This window comes from Sciurus vulgaris, assembly GCF_902686455.1.
Source record: "Sciurus vulgaris genome assembly, chromosome: 10".
In the NCBI taxonomy this organism is placed as follows: domain Eukaryota; kingdom Metazoa; phylum Chordata; class Mammalia; order Rodentia; family Sciuridae; genus Sciurus; species Sciurus vulgaris.
This window is the reverse complement of record NC_136470.1, coordinates 62,879,718-62,892,562: the sequence shown is the minus strand read 5'-3', so window position 1 is coordinate 62,892,562 and position 12,845 is coordinate 62,879,718. Positions and strand designations below refer to the sequence as shown.

The window sequence follows — 12,845 nt, the reverse complement described above, 5'->3', positions numbered from 1 at the left end:
GGTGACAGCTGGGCCTGACCCGCAGTGCTCTGCCTGGGGCGTGAGGAGCGCGCGCCCTGCCCTCTCGCGCAGCTCCCGCCGCCCCTCCCCCTCGTCCCGTCCGTCCCGTCGCTTCGCGTCCCATCCCGTCCGGTCCTTTCGGGTGCCGCTGTCTGGGTGCCGATGCGAGTCGGCGGCACTGGGGACATCTTTTGACTTCCTGGCCCCTGTCCCGGCTGCTCTCCCCACCCCATCGCGGGGCCGGCTGCTGTTCCGGCCCCAGGATGCAGAATGTGATTAACACGGTGAAGGGAAAGGCACTGGAAGTGGCTGAGTACCTGACCCCGGTCCTCAAGGTAAGCCGGGCTTGCCGGGGGCTCTCAGGCTCACGCTCTCATCTCTGCAAGGACCGGGCGCCAGAGGAGACCCCTGTTCCCCGGCGGGGAACAGTGTAGGAACGTGTAAGGGTGGGACGCGGGCAGCCCCCATCCCTGTCTTCCCTGGCTGTTCGGTAGGGCTTTCTGTCTCCTTTCTGATAAAGTTGGAACCGACGCTCAGTGTGTGCTCGGGTCTCCACCCTTCACAACTCTGCGTCTGGGTTTGTAGGTTTGGAAGGTTGTCGGCATCTAAGAAGATTTAACAATATTGAATCCTAACATCGGAAGTTTTAAAAACTTGAACAAGAATCTTGCTTATCTTTTGGACGAATGAAATGTGTTGGTAGCAAAATGACATGCTACCCCTCTTCCCCGCCAAGTTTCATAGAAAGACTTTTATAAGTATGGAATAGGTAAATAGTGACTGCGGCTCTAGAGGAACGAAGTGGAATTGGTAACATCTCAGTAACACTGAACTGAGCTAAAGAGCAGAACTACGCTTTCCCACGTTTTTAAAATATCAGTAACTGGTTTTTAATCTTGGACTTGCAGTGATATTAAAGAGCAGTTTGACCCTCCTGATATATACTTTCTAGCGTACTGGTAAATTACAGCACTTACAAAGTAAAAATGGTGACACATTAGCTGTTACAGCAGTGACTGAATTGTTTCTAGTTTTCAGAGATAAATTTCTAGAACTGCATTCAAGTTTCTCTTACTGTAGGGTACATTTTTGTTGTAACTTTATTTTTATTTTCTGAAAAGTGCACAGTGATACTAAATGAGTGGCAAGTGCTCGCTTCCTTTTCTTTTTCATTTTGCACTTCAGTTAGAATTTTACTAATCATAGGTTGGACTTGAAATATTCTGGTATACTAAGAGAAATGGTAAGCAGTTTTACTTTACTCCCTTCCCTTGACATAGGGGAATGTTATATCTGTATGTATTTTAGCATGCTTCCAAGACGCGATTTGAAATGAGACCTTGTTGGGCCAAATAAGAAAAAAGTCAGGTACCCTTAAATGAAAATCCTAACTCTTGCTTTCCTTATGTTTGTTTACTGTGAAAGTCACACAGCTTATTCAGTTGACTAGTTAAAATTGAAAAATAATTTGACATTGAATCAAATGCTTCTTGTTATGTTACCTTTCAAAATAGCATGTCTATGTAGGTATACAGCATTTTAACAGTACACAGTTTACTACTTCTTGGTTTCAAGGAGAGAGAAACAAAAGACCTCCCGAATTAAATATAATAGTTATTTGATAGTCCAGTTGTATTTTATTGAACTTATGACATAGATTGTTTGAAGAATTGTTTTACTTGTTTCCCAACTGGAAAGAAGTGTTAGCATGTCAGTATGTAAGGTGTATATTTTTGCTATAAAGGAGAGCAGAATTGTGACCCTCTCTTTGTCACTCCTTTGCTCTTGGTTTATAGAGAGAATCCTTAAAGTTTCCTGCTAAATGAGGGAAGGCAGGGAGAAAAAGGGAAAATTCCTAAGAAACAAATAGGGATAATGGCATTCTCGTAAACTTAAGAAAACATTCATGTTTTGTTTAGGAGAAAAAAGCTTAAATCCTGATAGTGCTTTTCAAGGCTCTACTTAATCAGTAGAGGTTGCAGTCTCAAGTTCTACTCTGTCCCAACATCAATTTTTGCTTATGCCAACTTGACCTCTTTAGTACTCCATCAGGCACACTCCTACTTCTGAGATTTTGCATTTGCTCTTCTCTCAGCCTGAAATGCTCTCTCCCCAGGTGGCCTTATGGTTTGTTCATTGACATAGGTGTTCAAGTCACCTATCAGTGGTTTTTATTCTCTTATTTCAATTTTTCATGGCACTCTTTCCCTACCACCTGGCAGATTCCTCTCTGCTTAATTTTTTTTTATACTATGGTATTCATTATCATTTGACTTTTTTTCTAGTTGAAGAATTAAAACAGTTTTTGAGGGCAAAGATGAGTTTGATCTGTTTTATTCATACATACATACCATTGCCTCAGACAGTGCCAGGCACAAAGTAGTTAGTAAATATTTAATGAAAGAGTAGTGTTTATAAATGAATCTTTTCATTTTTGTAGACTACCATAAAACTTTACTTATAACCTAAAATTTGGAAAATTTAGTAAATAGCATACTTAGAGAGAATATTATTTTAATATCTTGGTGGAATGAGAAGAATGGGAAATACTAAGTGATTCCTACATTTGATTTCAAATATTACTCAGTTTAAGACATTGGCTGAATTCTTAAGATTCTTAAACATCTTTAAGACATTTTTATGTGACTGTTAAATAAAGGTATTTGTTCATTGCATAGAATCATTGTAAAGCTTCATGCTTATTTAAACCTTTGAATGTTTTTTCTTAGAGCTGTGTTTTATTTTAGCACTGATCAAAGTATAATAATTTTCATGTAAGTTTTCCACATTAGACTAGTATAGATCTTCGTAATCAAGTACCAGTGACATTCACAGTATGTACAGTGTGTAATTTTTTGAATGTACTCCATTGCCTAAAAGAATTAGTTGCCACCACAACATTTTGTAATTGAAATTGAAAGATGTTACAATACTATTAATGTTTTTGCTTTCTGTAGGAATCAAAATTTAAGGAAACAGGTGTAATCACCCCAGAAGAGGTAAGTGTTTGAGATATTTTGAAATCTTTATATTTAAAAATTGTATTAAACTGACGTTTTTTGCTTTGTAAGAGACCATCTTGAACTTTTTGATTTTAATACAGTTAGATTTTGGTGATTTATGGGATTTTCTGCTGCTTATAGAAGAGAAAGGTGTAACTTCCTTCTTGCTTGCAACTTCTCCTATTTCTCCGTAGTTCCTCTTTATATAGAAATTAAGGTGGAAGAGGGAATGGAAAGATTCTTATCGTCACATACCCTTTATGCATATTGTATCGTGTTGAGCTGTGCTCTGGGCTCTGTAGGGTTTTCTGTGTCAGGGTGCTCTATGGTGAATTTTATGGCTTTCTGTTTGGAGACTTTGCTCGTTGCTAAAGTTTCTTTTAATATTCAGGCTTAAATATATTGTTATATCCTGGATGGTCATTTAGTTCACTTTTCTACTAAACAAGTAGTGTTGAAGCTATATGAGATATGAGACTGGAACTAATAGTTGTTTTGAAGGCCAGTTATATTTCATGGACTTTAAACATAGAATTGTGTTTGAGGAGTCATTTCACTTGTTGACCAAATCTATATGATAAGAGTTCTCTTTCATTTATTCACTCTATCCCTAGAGAAGTAAATACTGAGCTAGAAAAGCTTTTGGTTCCAATTTTGTATCAGATTTATTTTGTTCTTTAAAATAAAAAGCAAGAGATTTATTTAAGCTTAATCTTTAACTCACTGAAAAAACAATTCATTGGCAATCTGTACTCATTATTTTAAAAGAAATGTTTAAAACAAGCCATATTGTATCATGGAATCACTGTTGTAGCTATAAATTCCATGACTTCAGGTCAGAGAATTAACTGATCTTTTAATTTTCATTATGATGAACTCTTAGCAGTCCCAATCCTTCTGAGTTTAAGAATGAACTTATCTTTTATCTAAAACTGTCCTTTATTTTTAATGAAGACACATGGTGTAATGGAAAAAACCTAAAGGACCTACTTTGTAGACACATTCTCTAGTTTCTACTTATTTTGGCAAATCAGTTAAACTATCTAGGTCCAGGCCTCATGTTTCCTCATCTATAAAATAAAGGACTTGGGCCAGGCATTCTCTGAAGAACCTATTCTGCCTTAGGCTTCATGAGTTTAATACCTCAAATACAAAAAAAGGTAAGTTTTGATCAAAAGGTTATTATATTCTTGCCAACCAGAGCTGTAATGTAGACATGACTTTTTAAGTATCTGAAATCAAGAGCAGAAATGAATGTTTGTTGTTCTCTCACTCTTAGGCTTTATCTTCACTGTATGAAGATGACTAATTGTTAGAAAGTGGAAATTAGAGATGCAATCTATGGTGTTTGAATAGAATTCAGCTGTTTTAAAATAGGAATTCATTCTAAAGGACTAGCTGTTACACTTATAGCACGCAAGAAGTTAGTAATTTTCTCTTTAAAAAAAAAATCCAAGGCAAAACTACCCAAGTTGGGTACCATCCACATAATGTTGGGTTGGGATATAGCACAATTACAGAATTGAGTTAGATTAGAATGAGCCTAGAGGAGGAAAATGGGAAGACATCATTTGCTTTGGGTAATACTACATGCAAAATTCATTTATTTGTTTTTCCTTGCTGTTTCTATCAGTCTTCAGCTATCTTTTTGTTTTCATTGAGAGGTGTAGAAGCATTTGTGTTTAAAAAGAGGGACAGCCAGTATCTGCTATTGTATTGTCTGGGAAAAAAATAATGTTGGATGTATGTATGACTTGATTATGTAGAATTCTGTTATTAAGGATAGGTTGAAGAGTAAGTTGCTCACGAAAAGTAAATATTGATTCTGGTCTTATTGAAGTTATTCATTATTATCTATTGACAAATAGAGAATAAGTAATCAGAAAGAGAAAGGTACAGGAAACAATTTTGATGGATTTGAAATTTTACTGTATTTTACACGTTATTTCATTTAGACATGTGAAGCAAGGTGGGTCGTTGCTAATGAGAGTAAATGTACATATGTGCCAATTATTAGAATTAATTCTGTGTTCTTAAAAATAGTTTTCCTTACTTCTAGTGTTTTGATTTTTTTTATTAATGAATACCACCAAAGTGACCCACGAATAAGATTAGTCTTATGACAGAAGGCACTATAAATAATTTTTATTTTAATTATTTAACTTCATTTTGCTAAGTATTACTTTTGCTGCTGATAAATTAGTTCCTGATAACCACAGAACTAAAGTACTGTTTGTTTGCAGTGACCCCAAAATGCTTGACTTTAGAGCAAAACTATTGTTTTCATTTTTTTTCCACTAAACTAGTTTAAATAAAAAAAAGATTATTTGAAATGAAGGAAAAGAAACGTTTAGAAGTTTCTTATGGGAATGTAGTTGATATATCTTACCCTGATGATATATCATCTTAAAATAGGTTATTCTCAAAATTTTTATTTGATAGAGTTTTGCTCTCTTAAATTGAGTATTTTATATAGATATTCTTTCTCAGGAAGGCATTAGAAGACTAAATATATTGTGTTTTTTTTTTTTTTCCTGTGTAATAAGCCCATAAACAATGCAATATTTAAAGTTAGAGCTGTTGTGAAATAAAAGCAATTGGGAAAGTATGTGCACCAATTGCTTGAGTTGGGACACTGTAGTTATGGTTCTTCTGGCTTTCTGCTCAAAAATAGGCTGATTGCTTTCCTTTGGTAAGATCATTTTTTGTCCATGTGAACTGGAATTCTCAAAAGTTTCAGTTATTTCTCTCTGAGTAGGTTTTTTTTTTTTTTTTTTTTTTTTTTTGAAGGGGAAAAAATGTGAATAGTGTTTAACCTGCCCATAAAGCGTAAGGATTAATAGAGGATTTCATTTCTTAGTTTCGTGTGTGTTTTCAGCATCAGTTCAATAACTTATGATTTCTCCCCACTGTTTGGCACTACATTCTTGTTATTAATGATTTCTTAAAGAGTATGATGAAGTTTTCAAAATTGGCCATTACCTAAATTTTAAAAATTATTATAAAACAGTGCTGGGGTGTAGTTCCATGATAAGAGTGTTTACCTCGCACACATACAAATCCCTGGGTTCAGTTCCTAGCACTGAAAAGAAAAGGAAGGAAAGGAACAGGAAAGAACAAAAAAAAGGTTAAAAAAAAAAAAAAAAGCCAGGCATAATGACAGATACCTGTAATCCCAGCTACTGGGGAGGCTGATGCAGGAGGATCACAAGTTTGTGGGCAGCCTGGGCAATTTAGTCAGACCCTGTCTCAATATAAAAAGGGCTGGGGCTACTGGGGTTGTAGCTCAGTGGTAGAGCACTTATGTGTGAGGCACTGGGTTTAATCCTCAGCACCACAATAAATAAATGTACAAAATAAAGGCCCGTCAACAACCAAAAAATAAAAAAAAGACTTAAAAAAAAGAGGGCTGGGGAGCTGGCAATGTATCTTTGAGTGGTAAAGCGCCATTGGTTAAATCCTTAGTTCTGCAAAAAATAAATACACACACACATATAAATTTATATATATACACGAATATTAAGTATATAAGTAAAAGTAAAAAGAAACATATACTGATGTAATAGAATAGACTTATATCCTCTACCTGTACCTATTTAGTAATTTTTCAAAGGTTTGTATTGAGTTTTTCAGTCATTAACAAGAATCTCTAGTTTATTAATCAATAATAATAATCAAAAATAATTCTTGGGACTGGTAGAGCAGGTTTGTTGCTTTTTGCACCTTAAATGATTATTAAGTATCAAGGTTACCCGGAGTGATCAGTTTGGTATTTTGCAACCCCACATTCAATGATGTTCCATTTTTCTTTTCCCCTCTTTCATATTCCTCCTGAATCTGGAATAGTTTGTGGCAGCTGGAGATCACTTAGTCCACCACTGTCCAACATGGCAATGGTAAGTAATCTTAAGTGAAAAACAGAAAACTAGAAAAAGAATGACTTCAGAATTATGGCAGTTTGCAAAATAGGTTAGTGCATGCAAGTTAAAATGACAAGCTTAACCTTCTTCCTATAGGTTTTTTTCAAACCCCAGTGATAATCAAAGTAACATAAAGGAAAAAAATGGTGTGTACCTATTTTATTTTGCTGTCATAGGATAAAAGATGGATATAATGGAGATAAACCTTCTTTACTCTAGTATTTCCCTTTGTAGTGTCTGTGTCTAATTTTGTGGTTCTTTAAAAAATAATGTTCAGGTGTTTAATACATTTAATCAAATTTCTTTTTTCAATTTAACAAATGTTTATTCAACATTTTTATGACCACAAAGATTTGGTGGCCTTTTATGTTCTCTAAAACATAAGGTGTGAACACTTTTTATTGAGGTTGAAAAGTATGTACCCTCTTTATAAATTGCCAAAGTTAAAAAAGGTTCATGATAACTAATTAAGGTCTTGACTACAAATCTACTCGTTAGACTTAAAGCTCTTATTTTTTATTAACTCATAATAAAATAATTAAATATAATGTATGTTTTGAAATATTTGAAAAATAATCAAATTTTATAAAGCAAACGTAGTTTCATTATTTCCAAGTAATAATGGTTAACATTTATAGAAAAAGAGATCCCAGTACTGGCAGAAGTATCACCTTGTTTGAATGTAGCTGCTTCAACTTGTGATTTTTTTTTTTTGTCTTAATTTTTTTTTCAATTGTAGTTGTACAGATTTGGTTGGGGGCAGTGGTTCCAGAATTAACAAGGTTTTAATTGATAATGTTTTTCTTAATATCTAAAGAACTTGTATACTTCAGTACTTTAAACCAGTTGAAACACACTTTCATCTGTGGCCAGTTTTATTCTCCTTTATTTTATATTTACTGTGTGCCTAAAACACTGTTTCGTTTTTTTTTTTTTTTTTTTAACCAATTTTTATATTGTAGGGCATTGTTTTTTTATGGACCAAGAAAGACTAAAATATCATCAGCTATATCTATTTTTATGTCTTTTCTTTTATACTTGTATCTCTGTTCCATATATAAGAAAATTAAATTAATATTGTAGAATTTTCTGACTTAAGAGAATTTTTTTTTTCCTTATATTCTAAGTTTTTTATTAAAATTAGGTTCTGGTGTATAATTTAATATATTTCAATACAATCAGTATAAAATATTAGTGTTGTTTTGTGATAATATGATAAATGTGCATTTTCTATATTGAGATTTCTTTATTGTAGACTTTGTCTAAGTAGTTTAGCTATCTGATTTGTAGCATTGTGAATAGGGGTTTGTATGTGGACAGGATCTTCTAATAGTAGACCTATTTTATGAACAGGCATTAGTAGAATTCTATTTTTATGAATTATGATTGTTGAAATAATTTTTTTGAAACTTAGAACACAATTATGTCCCACTTCAGTGTCCACACTTCGGACTGACTTGCTGGGGCCAATGGAATAATCTTAAATCATAGGTAGAAACAGATTATTTCTGTGCCAATACTTTCATGTGCTCAAGTGCTGTCATGAACTTATTTTTAACTTCTTTCTTCAGAACCTTAGGCATTGTCATCATATTGTTGAATTTGACAACTGAGATTAGTTGAAAAAAGAGACGGTTGTAAATGTACTAGGGCATTTCCTGGCTTTATCTTGTGCTCCATACTGTGGCTTGAAATTTCTGCGGAAGTTTGAAAAAGCAGTAGAACTCCAAGTTCATGTTCTTACATTTGTGAGGACAACATGTGCCACCTCAGTTCTGGCTAAGTCTAGTAGTTAGCTCACAAAAATTCTTGATGAGAAATGTCAGAATAGCTCAAAAACGTTTCAATTGGTTCTGACCCACAGAGAAAGTAGTTGAAGATTAGAAATCCTGGAGTCACTTAGCTTGATCCTCTTTCTTTACACCTTCTGGTTTTGTGACTGTGGGCAACCTGACGACACCTTTAAGCTTTAGTTTACTTGCATAAAAAATGGAAATATTATTATTAGCTTCCTCTTAGACTTATGACAATAAATTAATAATAGTGTAAGTTTGAGTTTTAGCATCCAATAAGAGACTTTTTTAAGCATTACTGTTCTCAATATTATCATCTTGTTACTCAAAGCCATCTTTTCTTAGTTCCAATTTTAATACAGTGGTAGGAACAAGGATCTTGCCAACCACCTACTTGTCATGTAATGACATGCAGCTTTTTTTCTTTTTTTGTCTCTTGATTCTCAGATGAACTATAATTTGGATTGATAATGTGAAAGATTATTCAATGGAATACAACTCCCTTAGAGCAGCTCTTCCTTTTTGTTTAGAGGAGACGTAATGGTTTCTTGATAGTTCTGTTATCTTTCTATATTTGTCTAATATTTAATCCAAATTCTCTTAAGTCTGTCTGTATCTCTTAGTATATTTCACTTATTTTATTGTATGCTTTTCTGTGTCCTGACATATATCACTTAAGGACATCCTTCCCCAACCAATTCTAAAACAATTCCTGAGTAGTGTGGATTCTATAGTTTTGAAATTTATTTTATATCTTCTGTTCCACATTTGATAAAATATATTTTGTATTTGGTGCTTTTCACTGTTTTCAAAGGGCTACAGGGGAAGAATTGAAAGTGAAGGGCATATCTACCAACAGGCAAAACAATTTTTGGTAACCAAAAATGGTAAGAATTATGTTGTATACATTGGTAAACTTTGCACAGTTATATTAAAAACAACAATTTACACTTACCAGATTCTAATTTATTCCTAAAATAGACCTTAAAGCTTTTCAGACAAATGAGGAAATTTCATGAAGCTCTAAAATTTCTATTCTTGTATTTTTTTCTAAGTTTTTATCTCCTCTTCCTTTTTATTATTTAATTTTTGCAAAAAATTGACTGTGAAGATACAGAGGAAGAGAGCCCTAAGAAAAGTTAGATTTCTCCTAATGATATTTAATTGATACTGTCTTTGACATCTAAAAGTTCAAAGCTGAAGATTTTTATTATCTATTGTGCCATTGAAGGATTGGCCTATAGGCACAAAAAAAAATGTTTTGAAACAGATGTCTTATTTATCATGTTAAAAATAGCACTAAAAGGTTGTGATAGTCATTAATAATCACCATAACATATATGATTTCCATTTTAACTTATCCCATATGGGAAAAAAATAATATGTTAAAAAAACAGTATTTTTACCTCCAGTATATTTACTTTTAGGATTGATTATTTTCTGATTAAGTAAAATCAGGAGATTATAGCAATTTGTTGACCCTACATCATGTTCTTACCTTATAATTGTTCAATATTATGCTTATGAAATCAAAATACTTATTAATTGACAGATCTGCTTTGTGAAAAACTGGGCACCAATATTGTATAAAGGGATACATTTTACATTTGGTTAATTTTAAACTATTTTATCCATTGGAATAGCTGGAACTTAAATATAAATTCTGACAGGTGGTACTTCCATGTTCTGAGAGTAAAGCCATTAATTAGTACAAGGTTATTGTTGGATTAGCCTGAAATTGAATAGTGTCACCTAACTTCAGCCTATAGTTCTTTACAGACCATTATTGTAAAGAATATGTAGAACACTCCCACCAGAGCCTTTCTATTTGTCTTCTAAAAAAGCATTTTAGGGAAAGATTAATGTGGCCAAATAATTAGTTGAGTGTTCATGGGCTGAATATAATTCTTAATCATTTCATTAGAAGTGAAATATATTCACTTAATATTTTGTAGCATAAATATATCTATAATGGAATAAGCTTCCTCTTCTTTCTAATGGATTTGTGGTTAGCTGATTGTATACCAGTAACTGTATTTACCATTCTTTTATAGTGCCATGCTACAAGCGATGCAAACAGATGGAATATTCAGATGAATTGGAAGCGATCATTGAAGAAGATGATGGTGATGGGGGATGGGTAGATACATACCACAACACAGGTAAAAGGACAATAGAATGAAATATATTTAAGTTGTATTAAACTTTTCAGTTTTGATAAGAAAAAGAAGTACATAATGTATAATTTTGTCCCAGTAGATGTTTACCTGAAAGCAGTAGGAGGAATATTGGAGGAAAAAGAGAGTAAAGAAAAAAACCTTTGGAGTATACCAGATTTCCTTAGTACCTGCTGCTGTTTCAGTTGCAATTTGAAAATATCTATGTTATTTTCATTATTTCTAAATAGAGGCAAAAATAAAGCCAATCAAAATTACTAATACTTTGGTATGGAATCTCTTATTTATATGTTGTTGCGTTACTGGATTATGAGCTCCTTTATGACAGGAACTCTTCTGTACTCATACTTGTTTTACCCACAGAACTAGGATCTAGAAGAAATTTTAAGTATTGTGAGCTTCATGAAGGTAGGGATTCATTATTGAATCCTTAATATCTATCTTAATGTCTTACATAGAAGTTATTCAATAAGTATTTGTTAATTGAATATAGGGATTTTTTTTTAAGTGTATGTTTTCCTGTTATTTGAAACACTGAATAAACTTTATTATTACAGGTTATAAAATTCTATTTTGCCACTGTTTTTGTGTCTGTATAAATGCATATTATTATGTGCTGTCATAGCTTATTACTTAGTTTTCATGAAGAAAAATGTGTTCTAAGTTCAAGTGTACCATTTAAAAACGAGTTTTCTCTCCCTGAATCCTAGAAACTAATAGGTTTATCCCCAGCAGTAGTAATACAGCTGTGTTTCTTAACCTCAACACTATTGACATAATTGACATTTGGGGCTGGATATTCTTGTTATAGCCTTTCTTGTGTATTGAAAAATGTTTAGTAGTATCTCTGTCCTCTGCCTACTAGATGCCAGTAACATCCCCCAGTTACAACCAAAAATACCTCTAGACATTGCTATATCATTCATGATAGGCAAATTGTTGCTCTTATTTGTGGTTTATTGCAATAGACAATGGACTAAGTCCTCTGCACAGGTAGAAAGTACCTCCTTAAAGGTCAGTTTCTCCTCTACTTTATAAATTAAGAACACTGCATCTGTTTCCTTATGAAGATATAGGCACAAATCCAGGACTTGAGCTTCTCAGTCTGAAACTTGTTCTGCTTAATGAGTTGAGTGATGTTATGTCAAAGCTTAGAGGAAATAAGAGATTCAGCAACTTTTTAAATAATTTTTTAAATTGTCTTCTTTTCCCCCACCGATTAATGCTATTAGGACTGTTTTCCCTGGTATCACAAAATCTTTTAACTTCTCTACTTTAATTTTCCCATGACTGGAAGATGTAGTCACACAATTTAGTATTAAATATGCTATTGACTGACTAGAACAATTGGATATAGCACTATTTCTGATGTCAGCTAATGAGTTACTCTATTGTGTAGTTGTGTGGTCTTTTTCATATTCATTATCTCAAACTCCAGGGCTATATTTACAATATCATTTATCTCAGAGATAAGTAGATAGATATCAGTATGATTGGGAGTGACAGAAATCTTTAGAAATTTGACAACTAAAAAATAGTTTGCTGTGATGATAGAGGACAGTGTCATTTTTGTACATGAAAAATAGCACAATATTTTACTTCAGTTAATGTACATTCTAATTATTCTTTATGAGATGTAAAATTTTAGCATATTTAGTGATCATTTTTAATGTCAATTTGATATGTTAAGATTTGGGTTTACATATCACTTAAAATATAGAGTATAAGATAGATTATAATACTATGAATAGTCAAGGTAAATCCCACTTATGGAGCGCTATGGTGCCCATCCAAATTAATGTGATGAAAGCTGTTGTTGTACCTTTTAAACTTCAGCTATTACAACTGATTCTTAGTAACCATGAAAATAGTGCCAAAAAATAAATCCAAAGATCTACTGTAGTCAAGTGCCCATTTGCATTTACCTGCCATAAAAAAGACCTTTGCTTCATG

At 33.3% G+C, this 12,845-nt stretch overlaps 1 protein-coding gene across 2 annotated transcripts in view; it reads left to right on the top strand.

The window, feature by feature from the left end:
* Nucleotides 1–201: 201 nt before the first annotated feature.
* ATG3 (autophagy related 3) overlaps nt 202–12,845 on the top strand; it is a 54,771-nt gene continuing 42,127 nt past the window's right edge. The window contains exons 1-3 of one of the 2 annotated variants that reach the window (XM_079101523.1): nt 202–335; nt 2,958–2,999; nt 6,849–6,898. In XM_079101523.1, coding sequence (XP_078957649.1) covers nt 264–335; nt 2,958–2,999; nt 6,849–6,898 — 164 coding nt within the window. In that variant the 5' untranslated portion in view covers nt 202–263. The remainder of the gene's footprint in view (nt 336–2,957; nt 3,000–6,848; nt 6,899–12,845) is intronic. The other variant, XM_079101522.1, reaches the window with a different exon arrangement.